The sequence below is a fragment of the Nomascus leucogenys genome, chromosome 12 (assembly GCF_006542625.1).
Source record: "Nomascus leucogenys isolate Asia chromosome 12, Asia_NLE_v1, whole genome shotgun sequence".
Taxonomy (NCBI): Eukaryota; Metazoa; Chordata; class Mammalia; order Primates; family Hylobatidae; genus Nomascus; species Nomascus leucogenys.
The window spans coordinates 79,772,262-79,797,847 of record NC_044392.1 but is presented as its reverse complement, the minus strand read 5'-3'; the positions used below and the strand labels follow the sequence as shown (position 1 = coordinate 79,797,847).

Below are 25,586 nucleotides of genomic sequence, written 5' to 3'. Positions count from 1 at the left end.
AACTCTATGTGACTGCACAGGCCACACCCGTGAAACTGGCCCCACTAAGAAGTCAGGCTTACCTGAACTTGAATTGTGGCTTTGCTACTTACTAGTCATGTGATCTTGGACAAGACATCTGTAAAATGGGAATAATAACAGTCCCTGCATCATTGAGTTTCGTTTATTTGTTTGTTTGTTTTTTGAGACGAAGTTTCACTCTTGTCACCCAGGCTGGAGTGCAATGGTGCAATCTCGGCTCACTGCAGCCTCCGCCTCCTGGGTTCAAGTGATTCTCCTGCCTCAGCCTATCGAGTAGCTGGGATTACAGGTATGTGCCACCACGCCTGACTAATTTTTGTATTTTTAGTAGAGACAAAGTTTCACCATGTTGGTCAGGCTGGTGTCAAACTACTGACCTGCAGTGATCCGCCGCCTCAGCCTCCCAAGGTGCTGGGATTATAGGTGTGAGCCACCACGCTGGCCTAAACAAGAGATTTTAAAAGATACTCTGTATTAAGGCCAACTACTCAAAAAGTAAGACTGAAGTACAAAAAATGATCCTGGTTTATGCTCAAGGTCTGGAGGCTTGTGGAGTGCAAATTGTCATGAAGCCAATTTAATATAACTGCTTCCTTTATGCTGAAAGGATTCACTGGGGACATCACTGTTTCCATACAGGAAATAAAGCCTTTTGTATCTGAACCAAAACTCAGAAATACTTTTTTTTTCTCTTCTTTTACAATGCAGAATACTTTACAAAAAAAAAAAAGCTGTAGGACAGGAAATATTACTAATCATACGAACTCTATATTTAGTTCTGTAAAAAAAATACCACTAAAACAGCCAGAAGAAAATTTGCAGGTAGTAATACATATTTTTATCTAGAAAAGAAATTTGGTTTACAGAGGCATAAACATTTAGTAGTTACGTTTATCAATGTTTGTTTCATAAGAGAAGCCTCAGTTTCTTCACTGAGTCATCTGTACATTTTTTATTCCTTACCATCAATAGTTCTCAGGACTGTCAGACGCCTTTACAAGAAACATGTAGGGTTTTTCCCCCCAACTTGAGTACATACTACTGTTAACTGCAAAATTCTAAAGAAGTCAGTTGCCATTTGTCAGACAACTCGCCCAAGGTACACAGATTTGGGATACTTTTCTTTCAGAGCTGGCCACTGAACAATGAAGTAATCTGAGAGATGAAACAGAATCTTTCCGGACATGGATAATGTTTCTACACGGCAGATGCTTTCAACGTAGACAATGATCACTTTCTTTATTCCTAGTATCCCAAGGAGAAGGGCAGATACACAGATAGGAACACATGTTCCTGGTCCGTTACACAACACCTGAAAGAAAAAGTTGAAGGTCAAATGAAAATACAGAATAATAATCTAAGGGAGGCATTTTGCAATAAGAACAGTCTGATCTCAGAGGGGATCTGCTTATGATTCTAGTAAGTCCTTCTCTGTCAAGAACCAGGATGCAGCAAACAGCGCATGTTTAAGCCCATGCACTTTGGAGCCAGGCAGAGCCGTGTTGTCTTGGCTGTCTTGCTTACCAACTGTGTGACTCAGGGCAAATCACTTAACTTCTAACTTCTAGCACAGTTCCTGGTGCTCAGTCAGCACTCATCGGACAGGCATGTGTTGCTCTTCTCTGACTGCTTTGTGGACCTTGAATGTCACACAAAAATATAGAAAACAAAATCAACTGAGATTCACTGTTTTCTTTTATGTACCAACTTATTCTTGATTTGGAAGAAAATGTCTTTAATTGCCTATGAAGATTTTTTTTTTTTTGAGATGGAGTCTCGCTCTGTTGTCCAGGCTGGAGTGCAGTGGCATGATCTCGGCTCACTGCAATCTCTGCCTCCTGGGTTCAAGCGATTCTCCTGCCTCAGCCTCCTGAGTAGCTGGGACTACAGGCGCCTGCCACCACGCCTGGCTAATGTTTTTTTTGTATTTTTAGTAGAGACGGGGTTCCACCATGTTAGCCAGGATGGTCTCGGTCTCCTGACCTTGTGATCAGCCCACTTCGGCCTCCCAAAGTGCTGGGATTACAGGCATAAGCCACCGAGCCCAGCCGAATTTTTGTAAGCCATTGAAGAAAATAAGAGAAAACCTAATTCAGAGAATTGTTGGTAAGATATTACTGTTTCCAGAGGAAAAAGCGTTTTACACAACATCTTAATCATATGCTCATGTTGACTGAATTAGTAAAATCTAATAAAGCACTTTATTCCACAAACCATAAAACAAGAGGTTTGTGATTGTCTACACATATCTATTGGGCATGCTCTATGTCACATGATCTTACCAGCCTAAGGTCCACAAAACTTAGCACCAGAGAATCTTAGAGTTGGAAAGGTTTCCATATGTGCTGTCTATATTGTTTATACCACCCCAGCATTTCAAGGACTCTACCCGACAGAAAGAGAGTCATCTTGCCTCCATGTGAACATGGTGAGGGCTGTAGGGTTTGAAAAAGGTCACCTGGTCTAGGCTCCACCAGGAGGTGTGACCACCTGGAACACCATTCACAGAGCTTTGGGAAAAGAGTCTGTTTTAGATGAGACCAATTTTCCTTATGTCTTCCTCAAAGCTCTCTACCTACCATCTACAAATCCCCTTTCTGTCTTTTACAGAGAATTTGTGTTCAGACTTTCCCTTGAATTACCAGCTACTAAGCTGCTGTCCAGACTGGTCTTTAATCTCCATTAACTTGCCCCTATAACCCTTCTTCATAGTCCCCCAAGGCAGTGTAATAGAAAATGGAACTGAGAGTCAGGGGAACAAGGTTAAACAAACTGCAAACCAGCTCTGTGATTCTGGGCAACAGCATAAAGAACAATCACCACCTCGGCCCTCACCACTGCTATTTATTCACAACGAACTATGGCCAAGTACTGTACTAAACATTTTACGTGTATTACATTTTAATTAATCGTCACAGCAATCATAATTTGAGACAAGTTCTCTTTCTTTCTTTTTTTTTGTTTTTCTTTTTAATAACTCTGTATCGTTCCAATTTTAGTATATGCGCTGCCAAAGTGAGCACGAGCAAGTTGTATCATCCCTTTTTGCAGAGGAGAAAAGGCAGGCACACAGAAGTTGGGCAAGTTGCTTGATCACATGTTCAGGAGGTGAAGGAGTTACATTGCTTCAGGTCACTTTTTTTTTTTATTTCTAGCAGTTACCTTACTAGAAAATGGGTAGGCTGGACTAAATGTCTTTCAGGGTTCTATAACTCTATAATTTTCCTCTATCTTTGTCTTAAACCTAAATTACAAACTTGCTCTGAATCTTTTCAATGTTTAGAATTCCAAAAATCCAATTATTGCCAGGCACTACTAATATTTTGGACTGGATATTTTAGTTATGGGGGCCTGTCTTGTGCATCTTACTTAGCATGCTTCGCAGCATCCCTGGCCTCTACCCACAAGATTCCAGTAATCAAGACAACCAAGAATGACTCCAAGCACTGCCAAATGTCTCCAGTTAACAGCCACTCTATTAATGCACTCCCTAATCCTCGGATTATTTGTGTTGCTTTTCTTAGTCTTTGTTTCAATAATACAGAACAAAATAAAAACTACAGCTAAAAAATAATGTAAGGATTGCTGGATCTTGAATGTCACAGAAAGAATTTCACATTTGTTCGTCTTTAAAAAAATGTACAAATCGTTGTTGGACATTTGGGTTGGTTCCAACTCTTTGCTATTGTGAATAGTGCTGCAATAAACATACGTGTGCATGTATCTTTATAGCAGCATGATTTATAGTCCTTTGGGTATATACCCAGTAATGGGATGGCTGGGTCAAATGGTATTTCTAGTTCTAGATCCCTGAGGAATCGCCACACTGACTTCCACAATGGTTGAACTAGTTTACAGTCCCACCAACAGTGTAAAAGTGTTCCTATTTCTCCACATCCTCTCCAGCACCTGTTGTTTCCTGATTTTTTAATGATGGCCATTCTAACTGGTGTGAGATGGTATCTCACTGTGGATAGACTGGATTAAGAAAATGTGGCACATATACACCATGGAATACTATGCAGCCATAAAAAATGATGAGTTCGTGTCCTTTGTAGGGACATGGATGAAATTGGAAAACATCATTCTCAGTAAACTATTGCAAGGACAAAAAACCAGACACCGCATGTTCTCACTCATAGGTGGGAATTGAACAATAAGAACTCATGGACACAGGAAGGGGAACATCACACTCCGGGGACTGTTGTGGGGTGGGGGGAGGGGGGAGGGACAGCATTAGGAGATACACCTAATGCTAAATGACGAGTTAATGGGTGCAGGAAATCAACATGGCACATGGATACATATGTAACAAACCTGCACATTGTGCACATGTACCCTAAAACCTAAAGTATAATAATAAAAAAAAATGTACAAATCCACGTGTTCATTTCAACATCTAGTCAACTCTCTATATACAAACTATGTATACACAGCTAGAGATGTCTGTATATGGGAAGGGAGATGACTGGCATTGGTGGGAGATGCATTAACAACCTGCCACAGGTCAGAAGTAGAGACTGTTAAGGTAAAAGTGTAAATTAAAGGTATTTTGTTTATCTCTCTTGCATCTGTATATTTGGAAGCACCTTACTACAAAAGTCCCTGGTACAATAAAACCACAAACCCATAAATCAAGGACTGAAAAAAAAAAGCAAACTAATCTCAATGGAAACCTAATCTAAGGAAAGCTACTTTTAATTACACAAAGGTAATTTGCAGCAGCCTAGGCAAAAAAATAAAAGTGGATTATGGAGAGTCTTCATTATTCAAAGAAGCATACCAGAGAGACTTATTCCAAGCATTGAACAAAGCAGAACTCACTGAGACAGTCTAAGTAAAGATGTTAAATGATATAATGATTGGAACTGTCTTTTTAATTTTAAAAAACACAGAAATACTCTTCGTACTTCCATTTCTCAAAATATACATTATCAGTGAATGTGTCTCATACCACCACACTAGCCATCTCTCTCCCTCACTATTCTGTAAGCTCCTTATGGGCAGAGTCCACTTCTAGGACAGTGTATACTCTGCACCTAGAACAAAACAGCCATTCACTAAATTTTGCTGAAAGGAAGAAAGAAAGGAAGAAGCAAGGGAGTATAGAAGGAGTGGGTCTTTGCTAACCCTATATTGACTCAAATGTTTCCTTTGCCAAACCTGACCATCTGTAATTCTAACCATATACTTATGTAGTTGACTGACAGCTTTTTTTTTCTTTCTTTTTTTGAGACAGAGTCTTGCTCTGTCGCCAGGCTATAGTGCAGTAGCACAGTCTCGGCTCACTGCAACCTCTGACTCCCTGGTTCAAGTGATTCTCCTGCCTCAGCCTCCCAAGTAGCTCGGATTACAGGTACGCGTCACCACACCCAGCTAATTTTTGTATTTTTAGTAGAGACGGGGTTTCACCATGTTGGCCAGGATGGTCTTGATCTCTTGACCTTGTGATCCTCCTGCCTTGGCCTCCCAAAGTGCTGGGATTACATGCATGAGTCACTGTGCCTGGCCCTTTTTTTTTTTTTTTTTTTTTAACCATCCCACATCCATCACCTTTTCCTCAGGGGAACGAACCACTGTATCCTTCACTCTCAATTTAAGTGCTTGTGTAGACCTGACTCCACACCCAGCTATAAGGAGAGGATGTATGACTCCAGTCTGACCAATCAGAGCATCGAATTCCCCTGGTGAAAGTCACTGGTTCAGGGAAGAGCACACAGTCCAGTCAGAAACCACAAGACTTAGAAGAACACTTGCTGGAGCTGCTGAGAAAGCTGCATATTTTCTACTGTTCTGGAACCGAGGAGGATGTGGCCTTGGTGCTATTGACATCCATTTTGCCACCATGTAGACAGCTTGAGAATGAAGCCATCATGAAGCAGAGCAGAGCCGAGAGATGAAGACAGGCCAGGTCCCAAAGGCAACATTATGATCCATGAATCCAGCTGTGCCTGAAGGAAACCAGATCTGTCCCTAGACTTGCCAGGTAGGTGAGGGAATACATTCTATTTCTGCTTAAATCATTTGAATCAGGATTTCTGTCACTGGCAATAAGAAGCATACTAAGTGACACAGCCCTTTGTTTTGTTCAACTCCCTGACTGGCCTCTGACCATGCGCAGCACCAACCAGTAGGGGTTCAATATGTGTCTGTTGGATGATTAACAAATCAATAAATAAACTTCTCTAAGAGCAGGAAGTCTAAGATACTAAAAATAATGTGTTATGGGTTTAGAAAATGGAAAGAGGACAGGACTGATATAAATACAAGGTCATGAGCGTAGATGAGCCAGATCAAGGATCAAGAGCAGTTTCAACAGGATTGTTGTTCTGTAGATTTGGGTCACCACAGGTCAAGTCCCATTGGCTGAAACATAACATTCTGCATGTATGAAAAGACATATTTTCAGGAAACTCATGGATAAGAAAAATAAGTAAATAAATAGAAAAGATGTATTTAACTTGAATAGTCTGAATTTGACTCCTGACCCAGTAAAACACCCCCGCCAAATATGGGCTAAGAACTTTGGCATCCTGGGTTGGTTTGTAGGTCAGAGATCACGGAGTTGAGGGTGACTTGAGAGAGCATGTGAAGGTGAGACTGAAAGGCAGCTGAAGAGTCCAATTAAGGCTTCAATTTTAAGAGATTGGACAGAGAAGCAGAGTCCAACTCTAAGGCACTGGCCCAAACCCAGACTTTCTGATAGCCTCTTGCTGATAGAGGTGAAGGCTGGAGAGAGGTCATGAACTGTAGGAACACAGCTGCAGGGAAAGCTTTATTGAACTCCTGGGGCCATGGACGAAGGTAGAGAACTGGAGCCCACTGTCAAAGCTGGGCTGGCTCGGGTAGGTAGCCTACATGGAGGTCAAGGGATCTGTCAAAATCAATGCTTCTGTTTATAGGGTATTGGCTCCATTATGTAGACAGGTAAATGGGGAAATGAGAAAGGGAGAAAACACTGACATGTAGGAATTATCAATAGATAAAGAGAAGAAGCTTGGCTGTAAAGCTGAATAGGAAGCAAAGTCAGGAAAATGCTTTAAGAACGGTTAGACAAAGAAGAAGAAAACCACAAGGTCCCTGGCCTATCCCCAAAAGGGTGTCAAAGATGACGAAATGATCAATACCATTTCTTGCAGGTAGCAGAGCTACAAAGAATAGAGACAGAGAAAAGATCTTCAGATTTGGTTAAGAGAAGAGTAATGGAAACCTCAGAGATGGCTATTTCAGTGAGTCACTGGACCAAAATACAGGGCAGGGGAAAAGTAAGCATGCTGTGGGAGAGGGAGCTCAGGTGTCAGTTGGATGGGCCAAGCAGGGCTGGGGAAAGGGTTTACAGAATGGAATGAATTATCTACATGTGAACCTAAAGATCAGTAAGAACAAACTGATAGTGAAGGAGGAAATGACCACATAGAAAAGGGTGAGTTCTTTCAATACCAGGAGAAAATAGTAAGTATTCAGAGTGTTTGGTTCATGAGGTTGGTTTGGGAAAAGTTGTACTGAGAATATGATAAAAGATAAAAATAGTGGCATAGAAAGTTTGCCCCTCTTTTAAATATTAACTTTTCATCTCAGTGTGAAAAATACAGAGAAGCACAAAAAAGAACACACTCCTTTTAATCTCACCAATCTTAACATTTTGGTGTATTCTCTTCTAACTTATGTCTTTGTATATATTTATACTCTAATATATGTTCATATATGCACATTTGCAATTGTCAGAGCTTATACATATTAGTAAAGTTAATTTTAGTTATATTTGTTTTTAAAATACTTTTTAAAAACTCATGGTTTTTAATGACTGCATATATTTAATCCTATGGAGATCTCATAACTCATTTAACCATTCTCTTGTTAATGGAAATGGTTATTGTTGGAAATTTAGGCTGACTCCTTTTTTGTTATTCTAAATCATATTGTTATGAACATCTTTGTGTATAAATCTGTGATCCCTAAAGTTTAATTTTGTGTTAAACTATATTCCAGAGTTCTTGCTGAGTGAGAGGTTAAAAGTAGCTTTCAAGATTTAAGGAAGTTGTGGAAAGTTTAATACAACAATTATTATGGATCAGGAATGGACCATGTGGTCTTTTTTTTTTCTTTGTTTTGTTCCTGTCTAGAATTTGTTTAAGCAATTTCCCAGTGTATGAGCTGTGGTTGCAGGCAGAGCCCCTTTCTCACAGAAGTGAGATACTCCTTTCTAGGCCTTCTTACAGCTAGTAGATGGGCCAGTGACTTGCCCAGCTATTTCTGCCTAGATCTGACCAGGAGCTAGTGGTACAGAGGGGCAGGGCTGGAGGAGACTCTGTCCTGGTAGCAAAGGCGTTGTTGGCAGGGGTCCAGCATCCAGTGCCAGTGGTGCCAGCTGCAGTGTCTACTGTCCAGCAATAGTAGCAGCAGCGTCTCCTGAAACCAGCTCTGTGGCCATAGAATTTCATTCATGGTTCTGGCTGCTCAGTTCCCACTTTGTCCCTCTATATTTTCTAAGCCTGCTTAATTGACATTGCTGGTAACTCCAAGAGTTCTCAATAGCCTTCACTAAATCCTTTTTCTGTTTCAATCAGCCAGAGTAGATTTCTATAGTTTCCTATCAAGAACCCTAACTAGATGGGAGGAACAAAGATTTGAGAGCAGCAAATGTAGAGACAGAGAGGGGCCAGATCACATTGGAGCAGTCACAGGATTTCCTCAGGCAGGGCTAAAAGCACTGGACCATGGGCATAGGAATCAGACAGGGCAAAACATGGATGGCAACTGCACAGCAACAAGAGGCTGGGAGAATGCTCCAGGGTATGGAAAGGATAAGCAAAAGGACTTATCTAAGATAGGAGGGCAAAAGCAGTGGGACAAAAGCCTCAGGCAACTAGAAAGAGAAGAATCTGAGAGTAATCAAGGGAGTAAAGAAGAAAATGCAGTTGGAGTCAGGTGGTGTATAACGTGCAGAGGTTACAGTCAGGGGACAGGAAGGCCGGGCTGAAGCCTGGGAAAGGCAGTGCTGAACGTCAGCGATCAGTGGAGGTGGACAGCAGGAAGGAAAAGGATGTGCAGCAGATGGGGATGACGTATTTGCTTGGCTCACATGATGGTACATTGTATTTCTTCTTTTTTATGTTTATTTAATCATCTGAGGAGTAACAGTTAAACAGAAACATCAAAATATCAAGACCAACATTAAATCACCAAATAAATTCTAAACTCTCAAATCACTGACTATCTATGAACCTAAGGTCTCTTACAATTCTATTGACAACAGAATTTTCAGAGATGTCATCATTGTGTATACAGCATTTTAGGGTATACTTTTCCACATATACAGCTATGTCCATTCCATGTTTCTACATAGGCACGATTGCGCCACTCCGTGAATGTACTACAGTCATCTAACCACTTGCCGATTTCTCTTTACCCAGAATAGCTTTCATCTTCTTTTAAACCATACCAAAAAGGTAAGCAAGTTATAAATTGTTTTCATTTAGGCTAATGTACTAATGTTTTAAGGATACTGAATTTATTGGCTCATCCTCAAATATTAGTTACTTGCATTTTGCTTGGTGACAACTCAAAAAAACTTTCCAATTTAATCAAATAAATAACTGAGAAGAACAGTAAACTTTGGTTCTGTAGGATCTTGCCCAGTTGATAAGTTCCCTCTAATGCGCTCTATCGATTATTCTGCTCTGGTCAGAATATTCCTGCTCGTTGTGCATTGACATAATCCATCAAGAGGCTGAATAACATGGTGCTTATGCACCCAGGCTTTGCAATCATGCAGACCCTCATTGGCTGCTTAACAGCAATGTGACCTGGGACAGTTTACTTACCCATGCTATGTCTCAGTTTCCCCTGTCATGAATTCATTCATTCAGCAAATATTTCATTGAGCAAAGATAATATGACAGGTACTGTTCTGAGCATTGGGGATTTATTAGTGAACAAAAATCCTTGCCCTTGTAAGGTTTACATTCCAGTGGGTAGGCAGAAAATAATAGATATATAGTCATGTGTTGCTTAACAATGGGGATACTTTCTGAGAAATGCATTATTAGGTGATTTCACTGTGTGTGCACATCACAGGGTGTACTTATAAAAATCTGGATGTTACACCTACGCAACATTGTATAGCCTACTACTTCTCCTAGACCACAAACCTGCATAGCATGCTACTATACTGAATACTGGAGGCAACTGTAACACATGGTTAAATATTTGTAGATCTAAACACATCTAAACATAGAGAAAGTACAGTAAAAATACTGTATGAAAGACAGAAAATGGTACACCTGTATAGGGGACTTACCATGAATGGAGCTTGTAGGAATGGAAGTTGCTCTAGGTGAGTCAGTGAGTGGTGAGTGAGTGTGAAGGCCCAGGACATTCCTGTACACTATGGTAGAATTTATGAACACTGTACACTTAGGCTACACTAAGTTTATTAAAAAAATTTTGTTCTTTCTTCAATAATAAATTAACTTTAGCTTACTGTAACTTTTTTTACTTTATAAACTTTTAAATTTTTGAAAAAACTTTGACTTTTGTAGAAATATTTAGTTTAAAACACACATTGTACAGTTGAACAAAAAGATTTTTTATATCTTTTTTTTTAACTTTTAAGCCTTTTTGTTAAAAACTAAGACACAGACGCACACATTACCCTAGGCCTACACAGCATCAGAATCATCAATATCACTGTCTTCCACCTCCACATCTTGTCCTACTGAAAGGTCTTCGGGGCCACTAACACACATGGAGCTGTCATCTCCTATGAGAACAATGCCTTCTTCTGGAATACCTCCTGAAGGACCTGCCTGAAGTTGTTTTACAGTTAATCTTTTTTTTTTTTAAATAAGTAGAAAGAGTACACTATAAAATAATGATACAAAGTATAGTATAGTAAATAAACCAGTCATATAGTTATTTATTATCAATATTATGCACTGTACATAATTATATGTGCTATACTTTTACATGACTGGCAGTGCAGTAGGCTTGTTTACCAGCACTACATTAGGACATCTATGATGTCACCAGGTGATCGGAATTTTTCAGCTCCATTATAATCTTATGGGGTCACTATTGTTTGTCTGTCGTTGACTGAAAAGCAGGATAAGGGGATGGGGTGTTATAGAAGACAAAGACTTTCCTGAGGAGGTGACTTCACAAGCAAGTATCTGATGAATTGGTAGGGTATTCTGGGCAGAATCAGATACTGATTAGAGCAAGAGGCAGTAAAGAGGATGATGAATGAAGATTTTGTGGACTAAGTTACTGAAGGCCAATGGAAGGGTTTGGGGGTTGAAGAGGAGGGGGAGCTTGAGACAGATTATAGCTAAATAGAAATGTTATGCCAGGGTGAAACTGTGTCTCAGGGTTCTGAACTTCTTGTAGTGAATAACCTAAACAAAGATGCAGGGCAAGACAGAATTGGTCCTGCCAGTTCTTTGTGGGAGGCAGAGAGTCAGTTCTAACATATTCTCTTCTTGGGAATTGGTAGTGGTAAAGTGGAGAATGTTAGGGATGGGGAATGCTAACCAAACCAGAAGCAAATGTAACACAGAGGAAATGGTATCTGCTGCGGAGATTAAATAAGATAACACATGTAAAGCATTTAACACAGTGCTTGCTCCATGGTAATGTGTCAATAAATGGTAGCTATTATTACCCATCAAAGAGTAAAGTAGTATACTTGTGGCATTTTTCAAACTTTAAGAGTACTGTGTGGAACAAAGGCCAGAGCCTTATGAAACACATAAACTATGTGGGCTGTGCTAATCTTGTCCTCAAGTCCTGTTACTCTGTCACAGGCACAGCATTGACCTGGCATGACTTAGCCTACCCTTCAGGGGATACCGGATAACAGTAACCCAGCCATCCACTTTGGTCTCTTTGTCTTCCAGTCATATATATCACTTGGAGTAGATTGGGCAGGGCAAAAATTGAGGAAGGGTTACAGAAAATAGTGTTCTTGGTAATCAGGCTTCTTCTATCTTTTTATATATATATAATCATATATTTATATATTTATATATATCAGGCTCCTATCTTTATGTAAATATATATTTTAAATATATTTATATATAAAGACATTTAAATATTTATATATAAAGACATTTAAATATTTATATTTAAATATATAAAGATATAAATATAAATAATTACATATTTCTATATCTTTACATATTTATATACATTTATATAATATATAAAGATATTTATAATTTATATATATTTATACATGTATAAAGATAGAAGAAGCCTGATTACCAAGGGCAGTATTTTCTGGACTGCCACCAACGGTGGATGCCTAAAGGACTCCTGAGCTTCCCCTACTCGGGATCTGAAGTGACCCTGTAGTATACTTCTCAGCCCATGGCCAAATGGCCTTGAAGGTCTGTAGCCATAACATGGTGAATAAGTCTGATGACACAATCAATAAGCCTGAGCTTGTCCATTTCAAAACAAGAGTTGTCAATTTTGCCCTTGTACTAGACTTCCCAGCCTACTTGTGAGCATGCTGATTTTTGGGGTTTGGGGTAAGCGATAAGTAGTGCAGACATCCAGACATCAGGCTCCAATATCCCCTCTACAACTTAGGGATGCCCAGCTTTGGTTTCAGTGCATGTCAGTAGCATCCTACAGACCCAAGGTGCCACATGGTGTGCATGCTCCATGCATACTGATGGCTGCTTCCCCGACTGTAACTGCAGGGAAGACAAAAGAGCTCAGAGGTTATTAACGCCACACTGGGTTGGTATTTCATTTTCTTGCCCTGACGTTCCATCACGAAAAACAAATACATAAATAAAGACCTAAACATTTTTTTGGTTGGAATGGTCAGGCCATGCCTGCTTAGCATCATCACTACAGATTGTTATCAGGCTAACCAAACATTGTTTTCCCACCCTTCCTGGCTGCTCCTACTTTCAGTTGAGGAAACCGAATCTTTCAGTTTTCCTGTTCTCTGGACCAAGGTGATGATTTCCTGGCTTCTTGATCTTTTTTTGTTTTCATTGTGTTTTCAACTCTGAAATGTTTTCACAGAGGGCTTTAAACCCTACTAACCCAGTATTTTTTCCTTTTGTTTTCTCCACACCCTGAAGTAAGTGGCTTCTCAAAAGCACAGACAGCTAGAACTAGATGAAGCCTCAGGGAGTAATTTAGGTCAATCCCTTTCCTTCAGTTTGAGGAGTAAGGGAAACACATTGACATTTACTGGGAAACTGCCACTTGCTAGGTATAGAGTCTACATGTGGCATTTTGCAAAATTACCTCATTTAAACCTTAGAATAGCTCTGAGAGGTAGATGTTCTGTCCTCCTGTTTTAGATAATGAAGCTATGGTACAGAGAAATTAACTGGTCTATGTGAGATCATACAGTTAGCTAGTGACATAGCTGAGACTCAAACCCAAGCTTTTTGAAGATTAGGCCAGGGTTCTCCTCTCTACCATACTGGCCTGGCTGAGGCCTGCCAACTAGGTCCGGCTTTTGTTAGAAGTGGGCTTAAGGCAAGAGGGTTCTAAGAAAGGCTATGACACAGGGAATTTAATTAAAGGTTAAATTCTGGCAATTGTTATTGACATTTTATATAGCTTTAATAGAGATATCAGTAGCAGATTATAACATGCTATTGTTACAGTAAAATGGATTAGGAGAGGTTTTCAGCAGAGAAAATGGTGAAATGGTTAACATTTTCACAAGAAAAGGGAGTATCCGTCCTAAACAGGAAGAACTGGCTTGAATTCAAAGTCATTATATAACTCCTGACTTCAGTCATGGCACTCTCTTAAGTAGGTAAGTGATATTTTTCCTGTGACACTTCCTCAATTTTTGTACACGTACCTACGTATTAAATTTCTATCTTGCTGAACTGAAAACTGGTCAACAGTGTTCCTTATTTTACGTGCATACTATTTTTGCAGTATAAAAAATAAGCTTAAGAATTTTTATAGAAGATGATCTGATTCATTAATTCTGAGTCAAAGGATATGTAAGAACACTTCTCTATGAGATTCTGCACATGTGTGTGTGTTTATGTGTGTGTGAGAGAGAGATACAGATATACAGAAAGAGGCAGACACATTCACATATTCAAAGATAATGAAGCAGAGGCAAGGAGGTAGAATATGACAAGTTGAGATCCTAAAGTTGCTGTACTCTTGGTGTGCTTAAAGAACGTGGTATTTTGGGCCAGGCGCAGTGGCTCAGGCCTGTAATCCCAGCACTTTGGGAGGCCGAGGCAGGCAGATCACTTGAGGTCAGGGGTTCGAGACCAGCCTGGCCAACATGGTAAAACTCCGTCTCTACTAAAAATACAAAAATTAGCTGAGCATGGTGGCGCGTGCCTGTAATCCCAGCTACTCAGGAGGCTGAGGTGGGACAACTGCTTGAACCTGGCAGGGCAGAGGATGCAGTGAGCTGAGATCACGCTATTGCACTCCAGCCCGGGCAACAGAGTGAGATTCTGTCTCAAAAAAATGTATATATTTTGGAGCCAAGTTTGGATTCCACACATTGACTAAGCAGTCAAGGTCCTCCAATGAAAACGTCCTTCACTGTCAGTGCATTGAGGCTTTCAAAGGTTGTTTCCGTTAACTGTCCATCACACATTTCCCAAAATCCTAGCAGTGATGCACCTCACCCATCAGTAACTTACAGAAGCTGAATGACACTGCTTTGTTGAAATTAGGAGGTTTTTGGAGGGTTTTAAAAACTGACTTCAAGTTTAGCTGAGTTATGTTAAGACTGCTCGGCTGCACTAATGACGGTTTCCTACTGCACATGCGAAAGACAAGAGCATTGGTAGGACTTCAGGAAAGCAATGAGTTTATCCCAGTTTTATTCAGAGAGGATCCCACTGAAAGCAAGTAGAGGAGTGACTCTATGCTAGTGTTTCTCAGACTTTCACGTCACATTCATCCTGGGGTACTTAACAGAAATGTAGATTCTTTCTAAATCAGAATCGCTGGGTCTAGGCACCAGGAATATACATTTTAAACAAGCTCCCAGGTGATTCTGGTGCACACTGGAGATTCCTCTGCTCTACACTATAGGAACAGGGCTGGCTATGTTCAGGCATGGTACCCCTACCTTCATTCAACCTGGCAGAAGGGGTCTGTGTGTGTTAAAGAGGAAAAGCAGTGGGAAGAAGGAGATGTGGGCACTGGTGATCCATCAACGGCCGTTCTCTCTCATCCTGCTCAATACCACTTTAGGGGCAAGCAGCCCTGCTGAACCCATCTGGGAGGGGCTTTTCAGTGAGCCTGAGGTTTCCAATAGCAGAGAGAACTGCCAGATATTGGAGAATTCAGCCAGAATGCCCCTCCATGTGTTGGTTAGGCTTTCGGAGTCATCTCTTAGTAGGCAAGTATCCCTGGGTGGAGTTCTATCCAAAGGACTAGAAGTTAGTTTCCTAATTATCTGTTAACACTTTATTTTTATTTTTATTTTTTTGAGACGGAGTTTTACTGTTGTCACCCAGGCTGGAATGCAGTGGCACAATCTCGGCTCACTGCAACCTCCGCCTCCCATGTTCAAACCATTCTCCTGCTTCAGCCTCCCAAGTAGCTGGGATTACAGGTGCCCACTACCATGCCCAGCTCATTTTTGTATTTTTAGTAGAGACAGGGTTTCACCATTGTTGGCCAGGCTGGTCTTGAACTCCTGACCTCAGGTGATCCACCCGCCTCGGCATCCCAAAATGCTGGTATTATAGGTGTGAGCCACTGCACCCAGATGTTAACACTTTAAAAAAGGGTAGTTGAGGGCATCCAGAGAATAGGGACAGGATATAAGGAAGACACGCAAAAGTGGAAAGACAGAAAGACATTAATAGGGAGGTGGCAGGTGGCAAGGCACCATATCCCCTGCCACTTAAAGTCATCTTGCTTGCCAAGGTGTCCCATTCCATCCCTACTAAAAGGGCATGTGAGAAATGGTTTGCTGCAGGTGCTTCGCATTACAACCTGGGTCTTTGAGGAGGTGAAGGCACAATAAGTAGGGCCTCATTGGTGGGGCTCAGTCTGTCAGTAGCACCAGAGTGGACCCTCTCCCAGAGTAGTCTTAAGGGCAGGGGCAGCAAGTTTTAATCCAGCAGTTGATCTGGGAGACATCTTGCCTGACTAAAAGCCAAATCTTGTTAAGGAAGAGATTCTCAACCACTATGGTGAGAATATTAAACTTCTGAGTTTTCTAATTCAAATATGAAGCCCCTGTTTATTGAAACAGTTTCTGCCTAATTGCAAACAAGATGGGGTATTTGAGGCATTGACGGTCCAGGGAAGGGATAGCTGTGAAAGCATGGGCTCTGGAGCCTGACTGCCTGGGATTACATCCTGGCTCTACCACTTCCTGCCTGTGTGACCCTGGGGGAATCATTTCACCTCTCTGTACTTCAGCTGCCTCATCTGTAAAATGTGGATTTGAGCAGTGCTTCCCTTATGAGGCTGTAGCGAGGATTAAGTGAAGGAAGATCTGCAAAGCACTTACATCATAGCACGTCTTACATTTGCTGCTTTTTTTTTTTTTTTAGTTTCTCCGTACAGGGCTGCCTCACAATAAATACCAAAAGGTGTTTCCTGGAACTGAAGCGGGGAGGAGAATCTTCATGGCATCTGTATGGTTGATGTTCTTTCAAGATCGACAGTGGCTCTTTTGACTGAATTACAGTCTTCTCTCCTCCCCCAAATCCCACTGAGGGCATGGCTGGGCCACAGTCCAGTCATCTTCTGTTGGGGCAGCAGGTTCTCAGGTTCTCTTTGAAGAGCCTTTTAAGGGGAAAAGAGGTGGTGGTGGCAGAATAAACCCCTATTTTGTGCAGTTCAGCTAACAGGGAAAATAATGCACACCAAGTTATTTACTGGTAGGGCTTCTCAGGGCAAGATTTAAAATAAAATTCTGCTGGAGAATGTAGACAGTCCATTCTAGGGTATAAAAATGGAATTATCTTAACCAGGATTAAACCGCACTTCCTGAGTCTGACGGAGCGTTTCCAGGGAGAGTAAGTGCCATGCAGCCTTCTATGCCAGTTGTCCATTGTTCTTCCTGACTCCCACCTCCACTGGCTGTCTAACCCCATTCAGCCTTCCCTGCCGGCCCACTATGGTGTAAGTCTTTGAAACAGAGAGCTGGGTCTGAAAACAAAACCAGGCTCCCTTTGGTTGGGGGAAGTGCTGGCAATGGGAAGGTATGAAAGAAAACTGGATGGAGGGACACTAACTTTAAATGCGATGTTAATTATAAGCAAGTGTGCTAAAATCCATGTTAAAATTCTAATAACTACCACCAGCTTATCACTCTGTGTTGTCTCATCTATATGACTTTATTAAAAAATATATTTATGAATTAAATAGTTACAACCTGAGCAGAAGGGCAGCACAGTATAATAATAAAGTATACATGCTGTAGTCTCAGGCTATCTGGATTTGAATCCTGTCTGCCACTTGGGTAAGCCAATTTTCTTTCTAATGCCTCAGTTTTCTTATTCACAAAATGAGGATAGACATGGCAGGTAACTAACTCATAGGGTTACTGTGAGGATTAAATACGTATAAGGTACTATAGTGGTACTGGCATTTTACCTGGCAGTTGGGCTTGGGAAGATGAGTAAGCCATCAGAGAGCTTACAACCAAGAAATGGTATTGCACTCAGCCCCTATCACATGCTTTGCACAAAGCAGGTACACACAAAAAAATCTCATGGGAAGCCTGCAGAAATTACTCATACATTGTTAGGTGTCTAGAGGTGCTGGCCAGTTTAACATCACAAAATATCTCAGAACGAGCATAGGTTTTATACAATACCTGTACAAATATGAACAAAAACTTTTGAAACATGTCATTAGTTAAAAACTCCATGTTCCAGTCCTGAGAGTCTTTAAAAACTATGAAACATCCTTATAAAAAGCAGACTACAAAGAGAGAGCTTGTCCCAGGGGTCAAATTCCCTCCATTCAGGCGATTTAAGGCAAAAGAAAAATGCAATTTAAATCCCTCCACCCCCACCAAAAAAGACATAGTCCACAAAGTTAAAAAAAAAAAAAAAAAGTCCTCTAGCTAAGTATCCAATTAAATACTTTCATTAGACCCATTTTTTTTGGAAAACCTGAAATGAAGCTTCAAATGCTTACCTGCATGGTTAGACATAATTATGAGGCAAGAGTATCTATAACATCCTGGCATTCTTGAAAGCATGCAGCCCCCAAATGTCCCCAACACACCAACTTACTCCTTTTCTACTCTTTCTTTTCCCTCCTCTCTCACTCTCTCTCTCTCTTCAGTCAGTGAAAGGCAAATCTCTGTGTTATCCCATTCCTTGCAGTTTTAACCTGCCAGGGGATTCCCTCTCCAGCTCCCTCCTGAGGGACTGGTCCAGTTCTCTTACTGGCCAAGTCCATCTCTCCTTTGGCTCCAGCTGTCTTTCCCACGCTGGATTCCTCATGGAAACCCTCTTATCCTGCTGGGAAAGGACCTCTGGCAGCACTGCCATTTACAATCTTATTATTTTAACTTTAGGAAACAGCTCTCCTACTATGATACATTTCTCTCTTTTCCTTTTCTCGCCCAAATCCTGCTAATTTTACTCAGAAAGCCTCTCAAATCTGGGCCTTGCTCTTGATCTCCACCATCCCTGCCTAGCGCAGGCCATCTCTCCTCCCACCTGGTTCCCCCAACCCTCCCACCCACATTCCCAGCCCCATCCCCTCCTGCTCCATTTCACTCTTTACAGTGCTGCTACATGCCTTTTTCCTAAAATGCAAATCTAGTCATGTCATCACTTATCGTCAAGGGCTTCTTCCTGCCTTCAAAATAAAGTCCAAATATCCTGGATTAAAAATTCCTTCCTAAAACTCACTACCTATACTGTTATTCTTCATTATTGTGGTTTGAAGGCTCACCTGAATTATTTTCTATGGTAATAGAGAAGCTGCATAATATTGTTCCAGTTACTAAAACAACAATAAATGTGAGGAATCAAGAAATATATTTCTGGCCAGGCGCAGTGGCTCATGCTTGTAATCCCAGCACTTTGGGAGGGCAAGGTGGGAAGATCACTTGAGCCCAGGAGTTCAAGATCAGCCTGGGCAACAGGGTGAGATCCTGTCTCTATAAAAAATAAAAAAAAAAATTAGCTGAGTGGCATGCACCTGTGGTCTCAGCTACACTCAGGAGGCTGAGGCAGGAGGATTACTTGGGCCTGAGAGGCAGAAGTTGCAGTGAGCTATGTTCATGGCCCTATACTCCAGCCTGCATAACAGACCAAGACCCTGTCCTAAAGAAAAAAAAAAAAAAAAAGAAATATATTTCTTGTTGGTAGCCATGTATTTGGTGATCATTTAGGTACAACCAGTTGTGCAGTTCTAAAGCAGACGTAATTGTTCCAAATGCTTTCTTTGTTCAAATTAATGAGTTCTGTAATATATAAACCTATTAGCAAAGATTTGGCCAGTGTGAGTTAATTCAACCTATGCTTACTGGAAATCAAAAGCTTTAGGACCAATATGCCACACTAAAAAAAAAAAAAAAAAAAAAAAAAATGGAAGGAAGAAGGAGAAAATCACCAAATTGAAGGTTCAGAAAGAGAAGAAGAAGAGAGGGCACAAAGACATATACCTACCGAATGACCAATTCCACCTCAGGCTGCGCCTGATCAAAAAATGGCAGTTAACACACACTCATAGTTTTTGTAAAGAATTTGTAATTTCATTTTAGTCTCCACAGCCACAATAGGAGGTAGCTATGATTATCCATATTTTAAGGTGAGAAAATAGGCTTGCAATATTTATTTTGCTTACCATGGTAATCACTGGTTAAATACAATGCTTAAAGTTAGGGGGTAATACTCAACCCTCCTGTTTCCCTGGAGGGAAGGGAATTTCCAAGTCCCAGGTGAGAAGAGTACAGTCTCTTCTTTTCAGCCTTCTCACTCTATACTTCCCTAAGGAGAAAGAGCAGCTTGCCTGATCAGTGAGTTTAAGAGGACAGATTGAGGATGCTCAGCCAGATCCCATGGGCTTTTTCACTTTTTAAATCCTTTTCAGCTTGTCTGTTGTCAACATGTGACCATGCTCTACACCCCGACTGGTGTGCTGGATAGGGAAAAACAGAGGCAGGCCTGCCGTCTAATTTAGGAGAGAAGTATTAGTAAACCTAGGGTGGCTGCATATATAAGCAGCATCTTCCAACATGGCTTTTATTGTTGATAAAGTGAATAAGTTGATTTCTATGGCTTCTTTTTTTAATTTTCAATTTTAAAGACAGAGTCTCACTCTGTAGCCCAGGGTGGAGTGCAGTGGTGCCATCTCCGCTCACTGCAACCTCCGCCTCCCGGGCTCGAGCAATTCTCATGTCTCAGCCTCCCAAGTAGCTAGGATTACAGGTGTGCACCACCACGTCTGGCTAATTTTTGTATTTTTAGTAGATATGGGGTTTCACCATGTTGGCTTGGCTGATCTCGAACTCCTGACCTCAAGTGATCCACCCGCCTTGGCCTCCCAAAGTGCTAGGATTATAGGTGTGAGCCACCAAACCCAGCCATTTCTATGTCTTGTTTCTCAACTGGTTATGAATATAAGTGGAGAAGACAGAGGGCTATTAACTGGCTTCCTAAAAGCCAAATACAAGGCATAAATATAGGCATTCAACTAAATGAATGAATGAATTTGTCCAAGGCCACATAGCTAATAAGCTATAGAGTAGAGACCTGAATCTGTGTCTGACAGAAAGGCATGATTTTCTAAACTTCCACTTTGGTGCTTTTCATACGATGTTCTATTTCCAGGCTTAAATTCATGCCTCAATATGGTTGCCAGGAAACTGGAAACACTGGTTGTTGCAGGCACAAAGTACCTTAAAGACACAGGTATGCCTAAGAATGTTGCTGATAATCTATTTTTCTACAACAGTGATGAGGGATGAGTTCAGCAATGACTGCTTGTTGTCAGCTATCTCATGGGCCAATATTGATAAAGCCCTGTAAGTATCTGGGGGGGAACCTGGAAGGTGGGGAGAAGTAGCGCAAGCAGCCCCAGCAGCAGCATGGAACAGATCAGGGAGGAGAAAGGCAGGCAGCCTCGCCTGAAGTTGGATGAGCACAAGAGGGGCGGGGCAAGGGACTGAGGACCAGGGGAAGGAGGCTGAGCGGGTTGGGGATGGGGAAAAGGCAGGGGAAGGAGGATGAACATAAAAACGCCAGGACAGCAAAAGGCTGAAGAGAAAAATATGTCCAAACAAAAAATATAAAGGGGAGACAGATAAAAGAACAGGAGTAAATCACATGCTATGAAAATAGCCACAAACGGATTTTCCATTTCATGTCAAAATGATGAAAAGTGAGAGCTGGCCTGCGTGCCAGTAGCCTTCAGAAACTCAGAAATAAAATATCCCATTTGAAAATAGTTTGGGGAGCCAGTAGATGACAAGATTCCTCCTGCAGGCAAAAGTGAATTAAAGCAACGATAGTATCTACTGCTCCTTCCCCACTCCCACTGTTTGGCTGGCAAGCACATATGAGCTCAGCAGGACTCTGTAATTGCTTTTTAAGAGTATCTGGTAGAACTCAAGATTGTATGTTCACAAACTCCGTATAAAAACAGGATCATCTTTGCCTTCCACGAAGTGCTTTTCACTCTGTTTCAGGGCCCAGCTTAGTCTTTTTTCCCCTTACTAAAGTGGCAAACAAAGAATTCTCTGACACACTGCACCCACTGCAGATGAAAGCGCTTAAGTGTGAGTGAAAGCAACAATGTTGAGAGTGACATTTACTAGCTGAAAACAGTGAAATCAGAGCGTTCCAGTTCATGGAGATTAAATGTCAGGCTTTAAACATTTAGCAGAGTATTAACTATGGAAGTTTTAAAATTTAGGATTCAGTTTTATATTGCAAACAGCACTTAAAGCAAGGAAACAAGTGGTCCATAAGCTGAATAAACGTATTTATTTTCAATTGAAAGTGAATGAACTGCAGGGCAGTTACTGAGCTTAGTGCAACAACACCAGAGGTGCTCACTGTCCTTCACCATCCCAGATTAATAAGAGAAGGGTGACATTCCTCACACTTCATGTTTTGGAAGATACAAGTCAAAGTCCAAAACACAGGAGTTTGCAGGCACATAATATTCCACAGTGGTTGTGGACTTTAAAAGTTCAAGAATTTTTATATTATTGTTCTAGAATGAATGCCCTCGTTCTTTTTTTTTTTTTTTTTTTTTTTTGAGACAGGGTCTTGCTTTACTGCCCAAGCTGGAGTACAATGGCACCATAATGACTCACTGCAGCCTTGACCTCCTGGGGTCAAGTGAGCCTCCTGCCTCCACCTCCTGAGTAGCTGGGACTACAGTGTGTGTCATCATGCCTGGCTAATTTTTTAAAAATTTTTAAATATTTTGTAGAGACGGGGGTCTTGCTATGTTGCCTAGGATGGTCTTGAACTCTTGGCCTCAAACAATCCTCCTGCCTTGGCCCCTCAAAGTGTTGGGATTATAGGGATGAGCCACCATGCCCAACTTGAATGCCTTTTAATGGACCAAAAAAGTCAGAGGGGAAAATATAGCACTTTTGTTTTCTTTTAAGATTATTTTCCATGGATAAATTTATTTATGACAAAATTAGCTATAATTTCTAAATATAACATCCATTTTTGATTCAATCACAAAACCTCAGAATTTGATATCAGCAGTCCTTTCATTCAAAGTCAGCTAGTAAGTATCTTTTCTATTATGCTTACTATGAGGTATTGGATAGATACAAAGCCAGTGATAATGGATATTTCAAACTTTGTTTTAAACATCTTGTAAGCATTGTATTCAATTCCCAATTATCTTTATGAGGTGGCCACGATTGTCCTCGTTTTACAGATAAGAAACCTGGGGCTTTGAAAGATTAAGGACTATGCCCAAGACCAGAGGACCACTGAATTATGTAGAACTGAAACTCCAGCCACTGACTCCAAAGCATGGGTAATTAACTTTTTTTTTTTTTTTTTTTTTTGAGACAGCATCTTGCTCTATCCCCCAGGATGGAGTGCAGTGACATGATCTTGGCTCACTGCAACCTCTGCCTCCTAGCTTCAAGTGATTCTCATGACTCAGCCTCCCCAGTAGCTGGGAGTATAGGTGCCTGCCACCATGCCTGGCTAATTTTTGTATTTTTAGCAGAGACAAAGTTTTGCCATTTTGGCCAGGATGGTCTCGAACTCCTGACCTCAGGTGATCTGCCCGCCTTGGTCTCCCAAAATGCTGGGATTACAGGTGTGAGCCACCGTGCCTGGCCCAGAGTCTCGCTCTATTGCCCAGGCTGGAGTGCGCAATCTCGGCTCACTGAAAGCTCCGCCTCCTGGGTTCACGCCATTCTCCTGCCTCAGCCTCCCGAGTAGCTGGGACTACAGGCACCAGCCACCACATCTGGCTATTTTTTTTTTGTATTTTTAGTAGAGATGGGGTTTCACCACATTAGCCAGGATGGTCTTGATCTCCTGACCTCGTGATCTATCTGCCTCAGCCTCCCAAAGTGCTGGGATTACAGGCATGAGCCACCGTGCCTGGCCTCCACCTTTTTTTTTTTTTTTTTGAGACAGAATCTCGCTCTGTTGCCCAGGCTGGAGTGCAGTAGCATGATCTCGACTCACTGCAACCTCCACCTCACGCGTTCAAGTAATTCTCCTGCCTCAGCCTTCTGAGTAGCTGGGATTACAGGTGCATGCCACCATGTCTGGCTAATTTTTGTATTTTTAGTGGAGATTGGGTTTCATCATGTTGGCAGGAACTCTCCATCTAGCAGTGACCACAGATATGTGAACAAATACAATTTAACTCAAGCAATGCCACAACAAGAATATGAAGAGAGAGACACACAGAGTAATTCCGATCTTGGAAGACCTCACGGAGGAAAAGACACTGAAGACAAGTCTTGATGCATGAGGATAAGTCTTTCAGGTGAAAAAGGCAATGGTTACTCTAGAAATAAGGAACTGCACGTACCAAAATTTAGAGGGCTTGACGCATCCATGGAATTTTCAGAGTTCAGTGTGTATTTGAAGATGGGGAGCTTGGAAGCAGAGACACAAGGCAGTTACAACAGCCAGGTGAACATGAAAAGGGAGGTGGGAGCAAGGTAATGGAGGAGGCCAGAGTCAGGACATGTTTCTAAGCCAGAAACGAAATGGTCTATGACCTACTGGTCACAGGCAGTGAGAGAGAAGAATCCATAGTTGCTGGATTTGTATAATGTTATATCATTTAGGCCTCAAAATTAAGGAGGTAAGACAGATTGGGAGTGGGGACAGGGATCAAAAAGATGGTATCTTAGTTCAATTTGGAAAAACTGAGTTTGAGATACTTGAGAAGCAGTTAAGCATCCTCTTTACTGCATTCTTTACTTGAATAAACATTGAGTATCTCTTGTATCAAGCAAAAAGAAAATTAAAAGAGGAACAAAACTGGACCCTGTCCTCCTAGAGTTCACTGTATAGTCTGGTTCTTCATGGTGCAGTAGATAAGGGGAACTTATAGGGGGATTTCTGTTTGTTATGGTGACTAAGGGGTGCTATTTGCACTTATTGGACAGGTGCCAGGGATATAGACGTTCTGCAATACTTGGGCCTGTCTTACATCCCTCTTGACTTTCAAATGTCCCATTGGACATCTACATAGTGAAAATCTGTTTAGAGCTGTTTGAGCCTAAAACCTAATTCTGTTTTACATAGAAAGGCAAATTTTTTTTTGCAGGTTTTATACTGAATTGTCCTAAATAGAACCTCCATGGAAACTGAGGGAAGACTGTACTTGGTTTGTTTGGAACTTTACAAAAGCTGTTCACCATTTTAAAAAATTACATCATGGGCAGCAAAGCTGCTCACAGGTTTTGAGTTATCAATACAATGAGCCTGGATCGGTCTGAACTGTAGCTGTCCTACTCATGGTAATTCCATATTCAGAATCTATGCACCTGATTATGTCTCCTGGTTGGTCATGCCTGGGTATGTACATATTGCAAAACATGTAATTTGATTACAAATTCCTTTCCTTTTATTTTTCCTTTTTATTAAAATTAGAGCATTTTATTGCACTTTTGGAATTATACATAGGTAGGTTCCATTAACTATGACTTTCATTTCAGGATAGGAAAGGGCATGATATAAAAAGGATTACAATAGGTTTGAGAATGACTAGTGAGAGATGGACATATATAAATTGAATTGAATACAAAGGAATCCACGGAAGCACTTCAGAGAGGTAAAAAGTAAAAAGGAGACCAGGAAGAGAGATTATTGGCCATGGGAGATCCGGGAAGACTCATGGAGGAAGTATGAAATGAGCAGGTGCTGACTGATATCCTCCGTTAGAATAACTCCAGAAACGTGGGGCTTAGTACCCACCTTAGAACCTGCCTCCAGTGAGGCCCAGTCATTCTGGCATGGCTTTGTTGTCAATTTCTTTTCCATGCTCTACCCGTATCTTCCCAACAAAGGCCTTTGTTCTGGGAGGCTCCAATGGGCAGAGCATGATGAATCCCTAACCTCTGTGGTGTCTTTTCTGGAATCTGAAAACTGTGGTCTCTGTAATACTTTCTG

At 41.2% G+C, this 25,586-nt stretch overlaps 1 protein-coding gene across 1 annotated transcript in view; it reads right to left on the bottom strand.

Moving 5' to 3' along the window:
- Positions 1-769: 769 nt before the first annotated feature.
- The window catches only part of ALG14 (ALG14 UDP-N-acetylglucosaminyltransferase subunit), a 94,256-nt gene continuing 69,439 nt past the window's right edge, over positions 770-25,586 (bottom strand). The window contains exon 4 of the mRNA XM_003260081.3: positions 770-1,333. Within this exon, the coding sequence (XP_003260129.1) occupies positions 1,103-1,333 (231 nt within the window). The 3' untranslated portion in view covers positions 770-1,102. The remainder of the gene's footprint in view (positions 1,334-25,586) is intronic.